The following is a 19170-nucleotide window of genomic DNA, read 5'->3' as shown; positions in this document are numbered from 1 at the left end:
TGAAAGCCGCATCAGCTATAGGCATGCAGCTCGCAATGGAATATGTCCAAAGAACTATCTCCGTTCAACAGTGGGCATCCACGGAACTGCCCCAACAACAAACATTCCCAAATGGACTGTGAATTGGTGCCTACCATGTCCTCCGTCCAAAAATTCTGTGATGTACATGGCACTGCATGGGGACCAAGGCAGAGTTTTGTTTAAGTGGACAAAGAGAGGAGCCATCATGTGATGCTTTCCTAAACTCCCAAACAGCCTCTCACAGGTCCTGGAGTCATCGTGGGGCATGCTGAGCACATGCCCTGGAATGAGAAAGGAGGGAAGGAAGAAGGCGTTTGTTAGACTGGTCAAAGCAACATTCTCCCTGGAGATGGACTTCCTATCATAAGTACTTTCCAGTATCTTTTCTGTCCCCAACTGTGCACAGTTCTAAACTGCAAATTACAGGGGTCCATAGGATTTTATTATGCCAGTTGAAGCGGAATCATAGTGCTATAATTGTGTAGTGTGAAAACATCCAGTCTTTACTTGTGCTGAAACATTCTATAAAATTAGTGAGACTACACAACTACTGAAGCAATCTCCAAAAGAACTCTTTTAACCAAAATGGGCCAAAAGCCACACACACACACACCTCCACAGACAAAATGTGATCAGGATCGAGCCAAAGGTTTTTGTTTTTTTGCTGTTAAAAAAATAATGTTTTTGAAGGATATCAGTGTTCTCCCAGAAAGTCTTAGAATATGTTGTGGCAGTTAGAGCACATACGTGTCTATGACAACACCCATATTTGACATTAAAAAATAGCATATGAGCAGCTACCCAAGCACAAAATATCTATGCTTTATGTCACTTGGGATGGTACGTGGGTGATGACTTGAATAGTCCTGAATATTTCAACACCCAGCCTGTGTTATGTTCTTTTGTCACACTCTTGATCTTCAGAATGCCTCATACAAAACCTAGGTATGATCCGCTGGACAAGACAGCTTTTAATTCTGGCTTAATGATGGGCTACCTATCTATATATGCATGGCAGCTACCTAGTTCATGGGCCAAAGTGTAGGCGGCCTGAAGACCCTCATCTTCTATTACAGAACAGCTTTTGTTGGGGTCGCACATGGTGCCTGTCTCAGCCATTCCAAGCGTACTGCAGCTCTGATGTCCACAGAAATCCTGCAAGTCACAAAAGCAAGATGTAAGATACACAAAGAATGCAGAGTGACCACCATCCTTCCCCAAGAAAAGCCTGGCGGAGCTTCTTACACAACGTGGTTTAGGTTCATAGCAAATGGAATCAGGTATGGACTGGATCACTTTCTTTCCATCCCAGATTCTCCTGTCCAATTGCTAAGGCTATCAGTGGAGACTGTCCTCTAGGTATTCTCCCCTGCCCAGGTATGAGGGATGACAACTGGAGACACAGGCCTTTCAGAAGTGACACCCTTCCTCTGCAATGTCCTCTCCATGGAAGATTACTCCTGTTGCCCATCTGGTGCCAAGCAAATACCTTTTCATACACACAGGGTTTTAAGACCTTTTTAGATGTTGTTGATCTTTTTAAGCCACGATGAAGATTTTAACTCTCTTTCATGGATGAATATGTTTTAATTGTTTTTGTTTGTTTGTTTGTTTGTTTTTTTGCTATTTATGTGGAACACCGTGGGGATATAAATTTAATAAATAACCAGGGGAAACATAGCTTGTTAGTTATCAGAGGACGGCAGGAGAAAGCAGAGGTCAGGTAGCTTATATTTTAACTGTCAGCAAACTGATATTTATTGCATTTTTACCATCCTGGAGCAGTCATCTGGATTTTATGCTTTGGAACAAAACAGATGCCAAAATGTCTTGGTGGATCTCTGGTGGGCTTTGAGTTTGTGCGGACCCTCTTATTTAGATATGCTTATGTCAACAGAGAGTCTCTCTCTTTCCCCCCATTCTGCTTATATTTCAGGGTTGTCAAAGCCACACACTTGGAAGCTTATCACACACTTTCCCCCCCTGTTATGAGCACAATAAGCTTCTTTGTCAACAACATTAAATCAGAATGACCTTTAAATGACCAGGTGAGCATGATACAATTCATAGACTACTTCCTAAGAAACAGGGCCCAAGGTAATGCTTCTCTATCTTTCTCCCACGTCACCTCAAATGCCTCTGAGTGAGTGTGTCTATAGGGATTTTCATACCTGTCTTGTCAAGAGGATCGCTGTGTCATAGTGTTCTGAGTGACCATCGCTGGGAGGATTGAACTGCTGTTGCCAACTGCAGAAGTTCCGTAGCATGAGCCCTCCGTTGTCTGACACTTCTGGTCCAGCCTTCTCGTCTTCCACCAGCAACACCTTCACCACCACCAAATTGATAGAGTTTTTCAGGCTGGGGTGTTTGTAGATCTGGGCAGCCACAGACATTAAAGTGAGGATATGATTCTGAAAGACCAAAGAAGGCAATGGGTTAAAAAAAAAAGGCGATATATCTGGTAAATGTCCTGCAGGCTGCAGCCAGACAAAGCTGTAGGTTAAGGCTTTGGGTTTCGGGGTTTGGTTTGGCATTATACGATTATGATTATGAAAAGGCAGAAACCCCTGTTTTTAATTGCCTTTAGACTCTAAAGTTCAGTGTAGAATGTGCTTTTTGAAGAATGGTAAGAGGATAATCCTAGCAGACCTTCTTTAAAAACACTGTTGATTCCAAGCTGTTTGCATGAGGTGTAACCTCAGTCTAGGCAATGTAAAGTTCTCATGTATTCAGTTGAGTGTAGGCATTAAGGTGCCGAAACTTTTGCCTAGAGACACACTATAGATGTCTTAATCCTACGAGTATATAATTTTAAACCAACCTTTCCCTCCCTGCTTCCTTCCCACGTTCCCAGACTAGAATTAGTACAGAAATAATTGCTTGCTTTGTAGAAGCAGTGAGAGCAAATATTTGCCTTGTAGTATCAGTTTGCTTAAGAGATGAATAGGTCGAGTAGGAAATGACTATTCACTTTCTAAAGCCATTGTACAAGTGTTCTGCCCTGACTGCAAACCAAACACTCTCTTCTCTAATTCCAAATCCATATTAGAGTAATACCTTTATTATGTGATAAAATAAAGTACACCAAAATTCTTGATCAGGATAGAGGGTAAGTAAATCTTGGGGGTGGGGTGGCTGATGTTGAAGCCATGGATTCTGCATTTGGTAACTTGAGACTCTATGGGAATATGTGCACTGACAGCTTGTTTGATCTTCACTCCATGCATCTGATGAAATAAGACTTAATTCTATGAAAATGTGTGCTACCAGCTTCTTTCTCTTAGTTGGAGTCTTATCCCATGAGAAAAGAAAGTTGAAATGGCACTGGAGAGAAGCAGCTTTCTCTTCGCCTCTCCACATGCAGTTGAATTTCTTCCATTCTCTTCCCAAGGAAGATGATTGTAAAAGCATGCCTCTTGTCATGCTGGAAACATCTGTTTGGGAAAAGGCACGCTTTTCCAACCATTAATCAGGACTGTTCCTGCCAAACTGGAACTGTTGGAAGGTATGCAATGAGCCACACAATTAGAGATAAGCTGCAGTAAGTAATAGTGTTTATAAGGCAAATTGTAGTTTGCAGGGTGGTTAAAATGGCTATGTAAAAAATCAGGGAAAAATATTCGCCTTGCTGCAAATGTCTATAGGTTTGTGAAGTCTTCTGCTATGGAACTCTTTTGGGAATTGGAGAAACCATGGGCATTATAGTGGCAGTCCTACAGTCTACCTGGTATGGACTCAGAAAACAATCTGAAGCTATGTGAAGTTGAAGGCTTTCACGGCCGGTGTCTATAGTTTTCTGTGGATTTCCCGGCTATGTGACTACATTCTGGAAGAATTTATTCCTGATGTTTTGCCTGCATCTGTGGCTGGCATCTTTAGAGGGTGGTTTGTTTTGTTGCCCAAAGGGAATTCACCAGTTCACTGTTTTATTTCCCAAAGTGATTTCACCAGTTTACTCTCTGGATTTCAGAGGGGAGCCTCTCTGGGAATAAGCAACTCAAAGCAAACTAGAGAGAGCCAGCATTGTGTAGTGGCTTGAGTGTTGGACTAGGCCACTGGGAGACCAGGGCTTGAATCCCTGCTCAACCAGTGGAACCCACTGAGTATCTTTGGGTAATCACACTTTCTCAGTCTTAGGAGTTTATCACACTAGCGAGATCTCATGGGAAAATGGGAGTTAAATGAGATTTAAAGCAAAGAAAACCTGGTAATAAGCAAAGTTTATCACACAACATCGCAGTTAATGTGAAATAATGTGAAGACAGTCTGAACGCAAAGCAGAGAAAACTGACAGCTTTTTACTTTTGGAACAACCCGAAAATAAAAAAGCTGCTGGTTTTCTCTGCTTTGCGTTCAGATTAACCTCGCGTTATTTCACTTGGGCAGTCCCCTAATGTGATAAACTCCCTGAATTTTCAAGTTTTGTTTAAATGCGAATGTACTTTCAATCTTGTTTAACTCCCTTTTTCCCACCATTTTCCCGCAGGATCTCGCTAGTGTGATGAACTCCTTAGAGGAAGTCATAGTCATCCCCTCCTCCAAATAAATTCTGCCAAAGAAACCCCTTAGGGTCACCATAAATTGAAAATGAATTGACAACAAAAACAAATAATTTAGTGGCTTTGGGGAAAAGAAAAAGTGTTCCCTAAGCAAAGGAAAATTTGTCTTTGTACATCTCACTGTTTTTGTTCACCATCTGATCAGAATGTAGGAATCTGGCTTGACTTTCAGTTTTGATGGCAGAAACTTTCTAAGGGGTTAGTCATACTATGAAAAGAATCCAGGATGAATCCAGGTTAAATCTCTGTTGTTCACACACATTCCGAATGCACCTGATTAAGATTATTTTTGGAGGGGGGCTGCCAAAAAAAAGACACCTTAATCCAGGATAATTGATATTGGGTTTCCCCCAGAGTTTATAAAAAGATCTGCATCATCATTAGTGGGGGAAAATGATGCAAATAGACCCGAATAGTTCTGGGATAAAACGCTGCATGCCTTGAACGTGTTCTGAATGCATTTGCACTGCATCTTTATTCAAATTCTTGCATGTGTGAGCAACCAAACTTGCAGAGATATGTATCAATGTGGTTCCACAGTGTGAATAACAAACCCAGAATGTGTGAATGAGATAATTCTCATCATTGCACTAAAAAAAAAGACGTCTGAATGACTCCTAAGTTTCAATTAACAGGAGCCCCTCCTATCCCTTTCTGGTGATGCTGACTGAAACTGTAATGTTTTTGCATGCAGAGCATAAGTTCTTTAACTTATCTAAGCCCTTCCAAACAGAAGAGAAGTGTTTGTAATGCAAATGAACATTCTAGCCAATGTAAATATTACATTTGCATTGCAAAGCCACTCAAGTTTGAAGGCAGTATAATTTCCAGTTGCTGGGAAGCAACAATGGGGTAGGACTGTTGTCTTCACTTTATATCTGCAGATATCCTAGAAGCATTGATTGATCATTGATAGAAACAGGATGCCAGATGAGATGGACCATTGCTAATACCCAGTATGGATGTTCTTTTATTCTAGCAGCCTGTTTTCAAAAGGCACGGGAAGGCCTCTTACTAGAGTGAGTACTGTGACGAGTGTTGCATTCCACAGACTGTGTGGGAGATATACACCAGTGACATATTTCTGAATGGGACCTATACAGGCCATTTGCGTACACACTCAAGTGTTTACCCCAAAGCACCTTTTGTTTGGGTAAATGAGACAAAAGGGAGATGACTTCATATGTCAGACACTCCAGCTATGTCGAAAGCTGATGTTAACATCTTATCAGTGAGTTAGAATTCCGGCTCCTTTTGGCGCTGGCCCATGGAGCCATGTTCACGAGACAAAAATGCAGTTGTTACACAATGGTGAAGCAATCAAGAAACGGCAAAGGGTCACTTTGTTCCCAAGAATTATTCTGTAATCTTCCCAGCTCTGCGAGTTCACCAATAATTGTTTAATTAAGTTGCACAGGCAAGAATTAAGGACAGGTGAAAGAGTCTTTTCCCTGCTGCTTCTGCTTCTTGCTTCTGCTTCAGACCACATCCAGAAGCCAAGGAAGAAGCCATCACCAAAATAGCAGAGACCGGAAGTCTGACACTAGCTTTTCAAAAGAACGTTTCCTGTCTTGCTCTGAACTGGATTGATTACTGTTAAGTAAACCAAGATGATGTAGGCTTAGGATAAATTATGTTCCATCCAATCATATGAATAGGCTAAAGAAAAAGGTCCAACTGAAGAATGGGTAGTCTGTTGAAGAAGATGCTGTTGGCCTCCCTTACTGACAGGTTGCCCAGTTTGAAGGAAGGAAACAGGCCCAGGAGCTTCACATTAACCAACCAGTACAGCCTGGACTTTAGGTGTCATCATCTTAATCCAGGATGTTTATGGACTATGGCATGAATGCCTATAAGTGCTGCGATGACACAGGGAGCTAGCATCTCATCTTTAGGCTCCTGGTTTGGATAAGACACCATTATGCTTGCCTCAGACATTATTACAGTGAAATCACTGCCTTTTGGAACTCAAATGATATGGGGTCTCTCCAAACTGAAGGCATAATTTTAACAATGAAACAGCAACCAGCTAGATGTTAAAAGGAATGTCAATACCCTGCGATTTTCTTTTTCCTTTCCTTTCCTTTCCTTTCCTTTCCTTTCCTTACCTTTGACATCCTGGCCCCCTAACTTGTGTAGAGGTGCTCTGAATTCTTCTCCCCTCCCTGAATCTACCAATTTTTTAAAAGTTGGAAAGCAAAGTTATAAACCAAACTGAGCAAACAACTATTTAATAACAATTAAGAGATCAGGTTCGCTTGTTCTACCATCTGGTGTCTATTTGCAGTCTTTGCTTTCAGGAGGTGAACAAAGACGTTCAAGCTGGTCCTACAATGGGAGAGCCTGGCTGCTCTGAGGTAAACAACAGCCACCTGGGTAAAGAAACCCATTTGCCTGGCAACTGTCTATACCTTTTACTGTGCTGGAGACTTGAGCAGGTGGATCAGGAGAGACACAGCTTGGCCGTGTTTTCACCACTCAAGACTGAACACTTCCACGGGAAAGGCAGGATCAGGAAAGGTAACAAGCTCTGCCTCTGGCAGATTTCTGCTAAACTAGCCATTCATGGCTGTAAGGCAGACCTTGGTCTTGACCTGAACTGTGGCCAAAGTCTTGCTTTGCTGGTGTGACTTACTGGTCTTGTTCCAGGTGCTACTTAACAGCCAGTTTCTCCACTTTGCCACCATGCCTATCATTTCCTTCCCAGTTTGTCACCTTCCCCAGCTGCTTGCCTGCATCGCCTTTTCTGCAAAGTACTTAGAAAGCTCAGTTCCTGGCCCACTTCTTTCAACTGACTTGTCCAGTTTTTTTTTTTTTTGCTTCCACATTGATCTTGCCGGCATTCAGGCACATGGGCTTTTCTAACCTTGTTGTTGTTGTCAGCTGCCCTCAAGTCGATCCTCACTCATGGTGACCCTGTGGATGAGACAGCTCCAAGATCTCCTATCATCCTCTGCTCTACTCAGGTCCTGCAAATTCATGCCTTGATTGAGTCTATCTATCTGGCATGCAGTCTTCTACCCTCTACCTTTCCCAGCATTATTGCTTTTCCTAGTATCTAGCCTGGATGGCAGAGAGATCACTAGGATAAACCTTGGAAACATTACTGGTTGGATTACAACTCCTAGTATTTTTAAGGATCATGTTAGCTAAGTGATTTGGAAGATGTTAATGCAAAAGGGAATTGTTCCAAGCAGTACTTTCAGGCAGAGGTCTTTGTCATTACCTGTTCCTTTTAGGACAGGCTTGGGAGTTATATAGTCCTGTAAATAACTGGTTGGATCACATGTCCCAGAAGCTCTAGCCTGCATAGCAAATGGTGATGAATACTGGGAACTGCAGTCAAGCAACATCTGCAGAGCCATATGATCCCCACTCCTGTTTTAGGAGAGGTACAAAGGTTTCGAACTGTGACCAGCTGCATACAAAGCCTGTGCTCTGCCACTGAGCAATGATTCCTCTCCAGATCTCTTCAGCATCCCATGAGCTCTCCAGATTATTTCCCAGCACTAACACCACATGAAACAGAAAGAGAACCACTTCCTCATAACCACCCAAACAGTGTTTCTGGAGTGTTTTTTTTTAATGGCATTAAATACAAAAGATCATCATTTGATATTCCTTGTAGTTAGTGTCCTGTTGTAACAATAATCATGGCAGTATAACAGTGACTCAGTTCCACCTGAACAATAATCAACAGTGTACAGATTCTGCACGAAACATGACTCACTGAACTGTACTCACATCCTTGGTATTCACTTGGCCGGCTCTCTGAAATGGAGTGGAAATTATTCATTTGGCACTCCTATGTAGTGAGCTTGACACTTGTTGATGACTATTCACTAAAATATTCTATGTCAATGAGACCATTATTGTAGCTCAGTGATAGGGAACAGGTTTTGCATACATATGTAAACTGCCAAGTTCGCTCACCCAGCATCTTCAGTTAAAGGACCTCAGGTGGCTGGGTTTGAAAAGACCTCTGAAACAGCATATTCATTGATAGTTAAAGCTGCTGATCTTCCATGAGCCAACAGGGACCCCTGTTTGATAAGTCATACAAATTTCCCAGCAGGTTCAAGCCCAGAAGAAAAACAGTGTAGCCTTGCCATCTTGACCATGAGAGTGTGTTCAAGAGAGAAAAAAATTATTAATGAGGAAGAACACACATGCTAAGAGAGACTGAAGCAGTTTGCTTTTGCCTGAGTCTACAGGGAAAGGGAGGCAACAAAATAAATGATGACTGCAGGTGATTTATATAACTTTAAAGTAGACAATGAAGATATTGAAATAATTAAACCTTTTCCATACCCCAACTCAGGCATTAACCATAACGGAGACTGTACTCAAGAAATCAAAAGACTAGGAGTGCATCTACACTGCAAATATAACACAGTTTGACACCACTTTAAGGGCCATGGCTCCATCCTACAGAATCCTGGAGTTTGTAGTTTTGTGAGGCACCTGCACTCTTTAGCAGAGGAGGCTAAATACCTTGTAAATCTACAAATCCCAGGATTCCATAGGCTGAGCTGCAATGTAGATGCACCCTAGGACTTGTAAGGGCTTGGGAGGTATGAAGGAACTAAATAAGATCCTCAAGTGTAAAGATATACCACTGAATAGCTAAGTCAGAGTTGTCCATGCTATTGTATTTCCAGTTTCTATGCATGGTGGAAAGTAAACAAAGCTGATAGGAAGAGAATCAACTCATTTGAAATGTGCTGCTGGAAGGGAATTCTGTAGCTACCACTGACTGCCAAAAAGACAAATGAATAGGCAATGGAATAAATCAAGGCAACTGTCTCTATAAGACAATGACTATGCTGAGACCTTTATACTTTGGGTATATCATGAGAAGACACAACTCATTCTAACAGACAGTGATGCTTGGTAAGGTAGAAGGCAATAGGAAGACTGCATTTCAAATGGATATATTCAACCAAGCCCTGAGTTTACAAGCCCCAAGCAAGGCTGTTGATAAGAGGGGGACTTGGGGGTATCTCATTCATAGGCCCACCATGTCAAAGTCGACTTGATGGTAGTTAACAATAACAACACAGAGGAGCTTACTGTGCACACTTTTGTCTCCGTTCTTGGCACGGGCAGGGGATGGGTGTGGCAAAGTGAAAATGGAGTTTATCTTATGCTAAACTGTCGGCAAGGCATCCCCATGCCATCGCCAACCTGTCTCCGAGCCAGGCTGAAGCTCAGCTAGAATCTTACCAGCTGAGCAAAATTCACATGCCTTGCCTGGCTCAGGGATGGGTTAGGGTCAGCGATGGTATGAGGATGCCTTGGCAACAGTTTAGCATGTGATAAAACTCTGTTTTCACTCAGCCATGCATGTTCCCTGCCCGTGCACAGAATGGAGACAAAAGTGTGTGTGATAAGTTCTAGTGAAAGGTGAGATTCTGTCTCTCTTCTTCTTTCCCCACTGCTCAGTTAACTTAGTGCAAATTGCTTTTACACTTTGAACTTAATTTGCAACAATGGAAGTAAACTGAAGACAAAGGAAGAAAGTGTTAAGAGCAGGGAGAAACCAGAACATTTCAAAAGCAGTTGAAAAAATGGGATGGCAGAGGATTAACTGGGAAGCTTATCGCATGAACTTTAAAACCGGCTCAAGTGTCCTGGGCTGCAGCCAAAATGTGGGATGGAGGCAGGGATTATCACATGCTAAATCACTGCTTAATCACTGGCTGCCATCAGCCCGGGTCCCATCTGTGCTCCATCAGCACTTTTTAAGAAGCTGGAAAGCTTCTGACTTCAGAAAAGTGCTGGTGGAGCATGGCTGGGACCCAGCTTGCACCCGGGCTAATGGCGGCTGGTGATTAGGTGGCAATTTTGCATGTGATAATCCCCACCTCAATCCTGCAACCTGGGATGCTTGAGCCAGTTTTGAAGTTCATGCGATAAGCTCCTGGGACTCTCCCTGCCAGCTCAGGACAAATGGAGGATATGTACACTTCTGATTAGATAAGCTTGCAAAACATTTCAAAAATTTAAAGGTATAAAGCTGGAAAAGGAAAATAATTGTGAATAGGAAATTGGAACTGATTTCAGAATCATATATATATATATAGAGAGAGAGAGAGAGAGGAAGAAAGGCAGGGAAATCCCAATTTGCCTCCAAAGAGAAGAAAATCTAAACACATACAAAACAACTACAACTCCTTCTGTTCATAAATATGTCAGTACATCACTTGACGTAGATTCTACAGAGTTAGTGCTAGCCAAGTTGGACTCTAATAGTCTGGTTAAGTAAAACACATCTCCCAACAGCCTTATTAGTAATAGAATCTGTAGCTTCTGCTTCACCGAATGACTGAGAACATAAATCAAGCTAGCCTAACTTGCCACAGACCACAACCAGGCCAAGATCCAAGACCACAAGATTGGAGCTGGATTGTTAATAAGCAGTCATGTCTGAGCTGGAAAAGAACAATGAGTTTTGCAGTCAAGATGATAATAATAATAATAATAATAATAATAATAATAATAATATTATACTATGTGCATTTAAAAGTTTGGATTTCATTTATTATCCATGATCATTTAAGAGAGGTGATGACCGTGGGGAACATTGTACAATCTCCCTTTGCACAGTACTGTTGGCCAGCAGTAATCCATTCCATTATTCCAGTAAGAGGAACAGATCTTGAAAATATCAGAAAGAAAATATTAAATGAAAACAAACAAACACATACTGAAGCCTAGAGTAGACCTGTTGAATCAATGGTTGAATGGTGAGTCAACACTGAGTCAACATACCATTGTGAATCCCATCGGCGGAAAAGATTTACTCTAAGTGTAGCATAGTGGTTTGAATGTTGGACTCTAGAGACCAGGGTTCAATCTGCCACTCTCAGCCTCAGGCAATGGCAGACCACCTCTGAACGAATCCCCATGATAGGTTCACTTTAGGGTTGCCATACATTGAAAACAACTTGAAGGCACACAACAACAACAACAATGACAACAGAAATTGGGATTAACACTAGGACTGAGGCTGCCTTGTCACATAACACCTAACTAGGATATATCACTAGGGTGGGGGAATAAATTGAATTTGTTGTTGTCACCATTAAGGTTCATACGGCAGTATTTACTTGTGACAAGTAAGTGAATATATTATTATAAACTAAACAGGGACATCAATGAGCGAACCAAGATTGGCTGCAACTCTCAGTTGGAGGATTCTGGGACCTGTTCTTCAATAAATGAATAAATAAAAATGCCCACCTTATTTTATTTTATTTGAACTTAGTCGAGTATACCGTTTGTATAATAAACCCAGGATTCTTAAAATATTTTGGGCATTTAAAAGATTTGGAGTCGAGTCCTATAAGAATAAATTTGGATATGCTAATATATATTTTACATTATGCATGTAGAGCCAAGAGCTCTGGGAATTAGATTTAATGTTGAATTTGTGAGTCCAGAGTGAGCACAATCCTTGCTGATGGATAAAGCTTGGGCCGTATTTCTTACTCAAGACCAAGACACTTCAAAACTTTGCACTACTGTTGCTAGAAAAGCACACTTTCTCCATCTCCAGCCCTTCCTTCAATACTGTGAGGATTGCAGCTAAGCTCAGAGAGGATTAGGAAACCTGATGTCAGTGTAAACTGAAAAGGTCCCATTGCTTCAACCCTATGACTCCTGACTACACTACAGTGTTGCAGAGCCAGGATTGACTGCAGCTTCATGTCTTGTATATGCTCAAAATCTGAACCTAGAAATCCTACTTTTTTGTATCATAACTTTGTGATCCCCAAGCCAACATGGCTGGTAGAAGACACTGGGAATTATAGTCCAAAAAGTATCATTTCCAAGTTCTATTCAGAACCATTTCACAACTTACACAGCAAAACATCAACAGCAACAACGACAGGATGCTTATATATATAAAAAGTTAAAGATGCAACGTTCTCAAGCTGAGTTCTGGCAGGAGTTTTTGGACAAATTTAGATAAGGAGGATTTTAAAAACTATAGGCCAAGACTCAACCAGAAATTTGGATTATCTGATAAAGAGGGATATGGAGATTGGAAGGAAATGATGGAATATCCCATGGAAAAGCAAGACTAGCAAGCCCATAGCCAGTGACTTGAAAATGACAAAGATACGAAGATGGGAGATTGGATTGAGATGGCTTGGGTTTTATGGGAGAGCTTCTGTAGGATCTGAGGGAGATAGTGACATGGGGGGCTGAAGAAACAGTAGAAGAATGACAGAGAAGCTGGTGATCAGAGCCTGGAGAAGAAAAGGTTAAGAGGTGATATGATAGCCCTGTTTAAATATTTGAAGGGATGTCATATTGAGGAGGGAGCAAGCTTGTTTTCTGCTGCTCCAGAGAACAGGACCCAATGGAGCAATGGATGCAAGCTACAGGAAAAAAGATTCCACCTCAACATTAGGAGGAACTTCCTGACAGTAAGGGCTGTTCGACAGTGAAACAAACTCCCTTGGAGTGTAGTGGAGTCTCCTCCTTTGGAGGTCTTTAAGCAGAGGCTGGATGGCCATCTGTCGGGGATGCTTTGATCTGGATTTCCTGCATGGCAGAATGGGGTTGGACTGGATGGCCCTTGCGGTCTCTTCCAACTCTATGATTCTATGATTTTGGTTGGAGGATCTGGGGGTGACTGTTAAGGGTATCAAGAACTATTTGGATTGGGGTGGTGGCGGCGAAGGTGAAGATATGGGCATGGTGTTGGGAAAAGATATCATGAATGTGGTTCCCTCTCCAGGTTACAGGTAATTTGTGCTTTGCCCAGTTTGCCCTATGGCAAAGATTTGGTAGAAAACCCAAATTTAAATTTAAATTTAAATAAGATGAGTAGTGAGAAGAGGGCTAGAATTTTTGGATTTTGGAATACAGCTCTTCTTAGCTGGGGTTAATAGATATATGATTTAAAATAAAGAACCAGAATTGTTAAGGTGGATAATAAAGAACCAGAATTGTTAAGGTGGATATTTATGGGTTTTGGTGGTCTGTTTATATTAAGAATAATTTATGCAAGCTTTTATTGAATGGATACTTGTGGTGCAGTTAACTGGTTTTGAAAATGAAGTGAACAGTGTAATTTCCTTTTTTTGAGGTGGTAGATATGCTGTTGAGGTTATAATACATTCAGGTTAAATGAGGCTGATGTTAAAAGAAAGAGGGCAAGGAGGTAAACTATTATAGAAAGGTGATATGTATTAGTTTTGATTAATTCAAAGTAGGGGAGATGTAATAGAATTTGAAGTAGTTAATGGTCATTTATGTTGAATATTAATATTGAAGTGTCTGTAAAGGAATTTACTTAAAAGAATATCTGAAGTTTGATTATTAGAATTTAGATTTTATAAAAAGAAGGTAATTTACTATATGAGAAGGGTAACTTTTAGATTTCTTCTTCTATTTTTCTTTTATAGTGTATTTAATACTTGTCTTTTTTCTTTTTTGAATTTTGCTGTTCCAATCAGTTTTCCTTTTCTTGTACTATGCTATATATTTGAAAATTTAAAAAAAGAAAGAGAGAAAGAAAGAAAGAAAGAAAGAAAGAAAGAAAGAAAAGAAGAAAAAGGAACTTACCTAAGCGGTCTCATTGATTCAATAGGTCTTGCTAGGACTAACAGTTGGATTTACAATTACCCTTCCTTTTTTGCAGGAGATACATTCAAGCCCCATTGGTTTGAATATGGGTGCATGTGGGCGCATGCCCCATTCATTCCTCCTCTGTTCATCCCTTGCACATAAGCAAGGGAAGCAAGTCAGAAGACCACAAGAATGGAGGGAGGACTGTAGATCTGTATATGGCACATGTATTTTATACCTTCCAGCATTTCACACAGGAAAACTAGGAACATGTGGTCAAGCAACATCAGAGTGTTGTTACGTTTCATGAGAAAGAACACAGAAGGAAGGAGAGGCTGCAGCAGTTTGCTTTTGCCAGAGCCTACCGGGAAAGGCCTCTCTCTTCCTCCCTGCTGAGTTGAGTAAAAACGACTTTTGCACTTTAAACTCAGTTTCCAGGAACTGAAGTAAGCTGAGGATTAAGAGGGGGAAAAGTGGGACATTTTAAAAGCAGTTCAAAATGTGGGTTGAGATAAAATTAATTGGGACGGTCCCTGCCAAACTGGGACAGTGGGAGGATACGGTATTTGAACATGCATTCTTGGTGCATTCACAACTTTAGAAGTCTACCCCCAATGGTGTTTCAAGCGTACACCTGAAAAGCATCAGAGATGAAGCAGAGCTTAACCACATCTCTGTTGGTGCCCCTGGCAGCAGATATGCTAACAGCAGGCCCACATCATGCCTGTGGGAAAGCCAGACCGCAGCTGGCCACACAGAACTCACAGCGGAGAAGCAGCCCTGGAACTGTCTCTGCTCTGCTAATAAGATTCGGCTTGTCCAGAATCACTTGCTTTTGGGAAGAGGGGGTAGAGAAGAGAGTAGCCTGCTGCACTGTTTACCGGACTATCTCCAGAAGTTCTGCTAGTTTCTGCAAGGGTCTTGGCTCCCACCTCAAATATAGCACCTCTTTCGGCAGTTTGAAGTGCAAGCCAGGAATTTCCTTACATGTAGCCAAGAGGGAGACCAAGCCAAGTGGGCATGAGACAGCTGGAGAGAGGCTGAGGAGCTCCACTCCTTGGCGTGCTGTTTCTGCATCCCGCCAGGATCGCAGCCCCCTTGTATTTTCTTCAGTGTGCTTTCCACATCTTATTTTTTTGCCTTTTAGAGCAAATTCCTTTCCCTTGCCTCCAACACTCTTTCTGATCCTTGCCCATTCTGTTTTTTCTTAATCATTGCCGGCATGCACTGAATTCCTTGACATCTCCTCCTCCTAGTCTCTCTCCTCCCTTCCCAATGAGGATATGGCAGTGAGAAGTGGTCATATTCTATCTATCCAACACACCCAATAATCTTCAAGTCACCATCATCGACTCCGATGTATGGTGACCCTATCATAGGGTAAGATTTATTCAGAGGAGGTTTGCCATTGCATTTCTATATGGCAGTGTGACTGCCCAAGGCGCCCAGTGGGTTTCCATGGCATATCCTGGTTTCCTAGAGTCCTAGTCCAACACTCAAAACAAGGTACCATCTTAGCTCACCACCTTATCAAACTACAGGTCTCAGGATGAGAAGAGGAGGGAGCTGTAGCAGCTAAAGTGGTATAACACCGATAACATTGATAGTCTTCTTTGAACAAGTTTGAACAGGAAGCACTTTATAGTCAGCATGGCGTGAAGGATAGAGCAAAAGAGAAAATCCTATCACCCCACTGATAAGTCTGGGGCAGTGGTTTGGGCACTGGACTAGGACTCTGGAGACCAGCTACAAATCCCCACTCAGCCATGAAAACCCACTGGGTCAAGTCACACTTTGTTAGCTGCATAAGAAGGCAGCTCTTAACAAATATTGCCAAGAAAACCCAGTGTTAAGTTCACATTTGGGTTGCCATAAGTCAGAAATGTCTTGAAGGCACACAACAACAACAACAAACTGATATTTGTAATTTTGTTTTGATGTGCGAATTAACTTGAAAATTTACTTAATCCTCCCCCCCTACTTTCCTTCTGTACGGTTTCTACCTTGGCTGTGAAATCTTGAAGGAGAGACTGAAACAGTCTTATTACAAAAGGAATGAAAATGAGGTACAAAATGGAAAGCACACCTTGGCAAAACAAGCAAACAAACAACAAAGCAAAAACCCCAAACATCAAAAGTAGACAAGGGAATCCAGGAATATTTATTCCAGGAATATGTATTCCAAGTGTATTTTCACAATAATGGATGTTCATTGACTGCTCAAAATTTCATCAGATGTGATCATTCAGCATTATTTTAACAGCTACTATCACTATTTCAGATCTTGGAACAGAAACAGAAAAATCTTTTGCACATCTGAAATAGCTTGCCCTACTGTTACCTCATTTCAGTTCTATAGTTAAGGAAGCTGGTCTCCTAGGTATTAAGAAACCTATGGTAGACGTTTGTATTTTAAACTTTAATCACAACGGTCTTAAAAAATGGGAATGCCCATCATCCTGCCTGACCCAAATTTGGCCTGTAAACTTATTTGTCTTCTGTGTTGCTTTTGCAACATCCTGGTGAATCACCCACAAAAGCTGCTTTCAGAAAGTCACTTGTGATTTCTGTTTTGAGTTTTCTGACCAATAGGTTAGGAATCCTTTGGCTAGATGATATGTCCTGCCACAAGCAGGATACTAGTGGACCAATAATTCACGGGCTGGGTGCCATCTAATTGCAGGTGTGGCATAAGAAAAGATTCCTGGTGATACCCAAGTGGATACTTGCAGAAAAACTATACCTTTGTAGTCAACACTCTTACCTTTTTCATACCAGTAGCAGAAAAATCTGTCTTAATCCTGAACCAGGAACAAGAGTAAGGTGATATGACTGGACTGTTATTGCACTCACCTGAGCAGAGGGGAAGGAAACCTATTTATGTGTGCATTTCAAGAGAGTAGTGCAGCAATGGTTTCATACTGATGAAAACTGCAACACATATGTCCAAGCAACATCAGAGTGCTGTCAAGATGCAAAAGCTATCAGTGAGACGAGGAGAGTCTGCAGCAGTTTGCTTTTGCCTGTAAACAGAGATGGACAGCATTTTGCCCCCTCTTCTCCTCTCTTGCCACTGAGTTAAATGAGAGCAAACTTTTTTCTCTCAGTGGTATCAGTTCAAGTAAGCGGATGACAAAGGGGAAAGTGGAAGTAGGAAAGTGAAGCTGGAGCATTAATAAAAATGGATGGCAGAGGATTAATCAGGGCTATCCTTACCAAGTTGGACATTTGTAGGGGGTGAGGTTGTGTCTGCATTTAAGGGTGTAGAGGGAGATCAGCTTTTCTTTGGTGTGGATTTGGAAATATGCTATAGTTGGCAGGATAGTTGTTATAACTGGAATTGCACTTAAGAATGCAGAAGGTGGGGAGAGTGGCCTTGGGGTCTACATATGGCCCCATGGCCATACTTCTTTTAACATCAGCCCCATTTAACCTGAATGTATTATAACCTCAATCAGCATATCTACCACCTCAAAAAAGGAAATTACACTGTTCACTTCATTTTCAAAACCAGTTAACTGCACCAGAAGTATCTATGTAATAAAAGCTTGCAATTCTCTCCCTCCCTTAATCTGTTGGAATTATTTAGGTAGAGATCTTCTCTCCCAATAGGTGGACTAGGTTAACTGCCTCTGGCAACAAATACTAAGGTAGGGGTCACAGTCACAAGGCCCTCCTGATGTTGTTGGACTGCACCCCTAGCAATCCTAGCCAGCATAACCCATAGTAAAGAATGTTGAAAGTTGGAATCCATCAACATCTGACAGGTCACATTATTTCCCCTTTTTAGGGCATGGAGAGCTTCACCAAGATGTTAGAAGACAGTGCTATGTGGCTTCCCTTGCATTTCCATGGCTACACTGGCATCTAGCCTTTAAGGTAGCCTGCTGCCACCCAGTGCAATAGAAAAATGCCAGCCAACTATGAGTATTAACATAAGATTGGATTGCTTCTATACATATAATGGGAATGATCTTCTCTGGCTAATGCAGCAAAATGTCAGCCCCGGTGAGTATGTGATGACTTCTCATAAAATAACAGGAATTTGATGGCTATCTCAGGATTGAGATCGGGCAGGTTACAGAGAAATGTAACCTAGGCATGGACAATCTGAAAGTTAGCATTCAAAGAAATCTGACAGGGAATAGGGAATGATATCACAACAGACTGCATTTCCCCGGTGCTTGGAACTTGCTCAGAACGCCTCCTTAGCCCTTGCCTTCAGAATAACAAAGTTCGCGTTTTTCATACCGGAGAGCTTCATAATCAAGAGCTGCTTTGCCAGCAGCTACTCCAGAGGCGGATTGTGGCAGCTGTTAAACATTACATGGAATGTAGGGGAGGAGGTTGAGAAGAATCTTGTGTCGGTGGTGCATGTGTGTGTGTGCGCGCGCAAAAAGTTGAACTATGACTAGAAATAATTTTGTTTAACAAAGAAATCCTGTAGAACCCTTGAGACTAATGGTGACAAAGAAATTTGTAGCATAAGCTTCCATGGCCTCCACTGATGAAGTGTGTTGGAGTCCACAAAAGCTTATGCTCGAAATTGTTTCTGTTAAGGCTCAAGGATGCTACAGGATTCCTTTTATATTTCTTTATGCTGAAACCAGGGTTGCCAGATCTCATGTCCTGGCCCTGAGTTTTCTATTTTTGTAGGTCAAGCGCAAGCAGGAGACAAGGGTCTGGATTCTCCAGTTTGGTGGGCTCACCTCCAGGCAAGAGGTAAGGGCTCTGTGCAAAGCTTCTTCTCAGAGAAGAAAGTATCACCTTGTTCCAATTTCCAAGGCTTCATTGATTTGTTGCTGCAACTTGCAAAGACTCTCCAGGGGATATATTTACTAAGGCCTGGTACATACCTCTTTGAAGATCTGGGCTGGCAGCGGCGGTTTTTCCGCCGGTGGGAAGCCGCAACTGCCAAACCGTGTGTCTTCCTGCCGGCAGAAAAAGAACCTGCAAAAAGTGATTTCTTTCTAGGCCATGGTGGCGGCACAACAAGTGCACCGCA

General features: G+C 41.8%; 1 protein-coding gene across 1 annotated transcript in view; it reads right to left on the bottom strand.

Annotated features, from left to right (window-relative positions):
- The window catches only part of LOC149307011 (A disintegrin and metalloproteinase with thrombospondin motifs 8-like), a 35876-nt gene that overhangs the window by 6838 nt on the left and 9868 nt on the right, over positions 1-19170 (bottom strand). Inside the window, exons 2-4 of the mRNA XM_089537911.1 lie at positions 2193-2432; positions 1044-1176; positions 135-302 (exon numbers count right to left, since the gene is read on the bottom strand). Coding sequence (XP_089394037.1) covers positions 135-302; positions 1044-1176; positions 2193-2432 — 541 coding nt within the window. The remainder of the gene's footprint in view (positions 1-134; positions 303-1043; positions 1177-2192; positions 2433-19170) is intronic.

Source organism: Sceloporus occidentalis, unplaced genomic scaffold (assembly GCF_023333645.1).
Source record: "Sceloporus occidentalis isolate IW3139 unplaced genomic scaffold, rSceOcc1.0.p SCAF_9, whole genome shotgun sequence".
Classification (NCBI taxonomy): Eukaryota; Metazoa; Chordata; class Lepidosauria; order Squamata; family Phrynosomatidae; genus Sceloporus; species Sceloporus occidentalis.
Note: the sequence above shows the minus strand (reverse complement) of the source record. Positions and strands in the feature narration are given on the sequence as shown.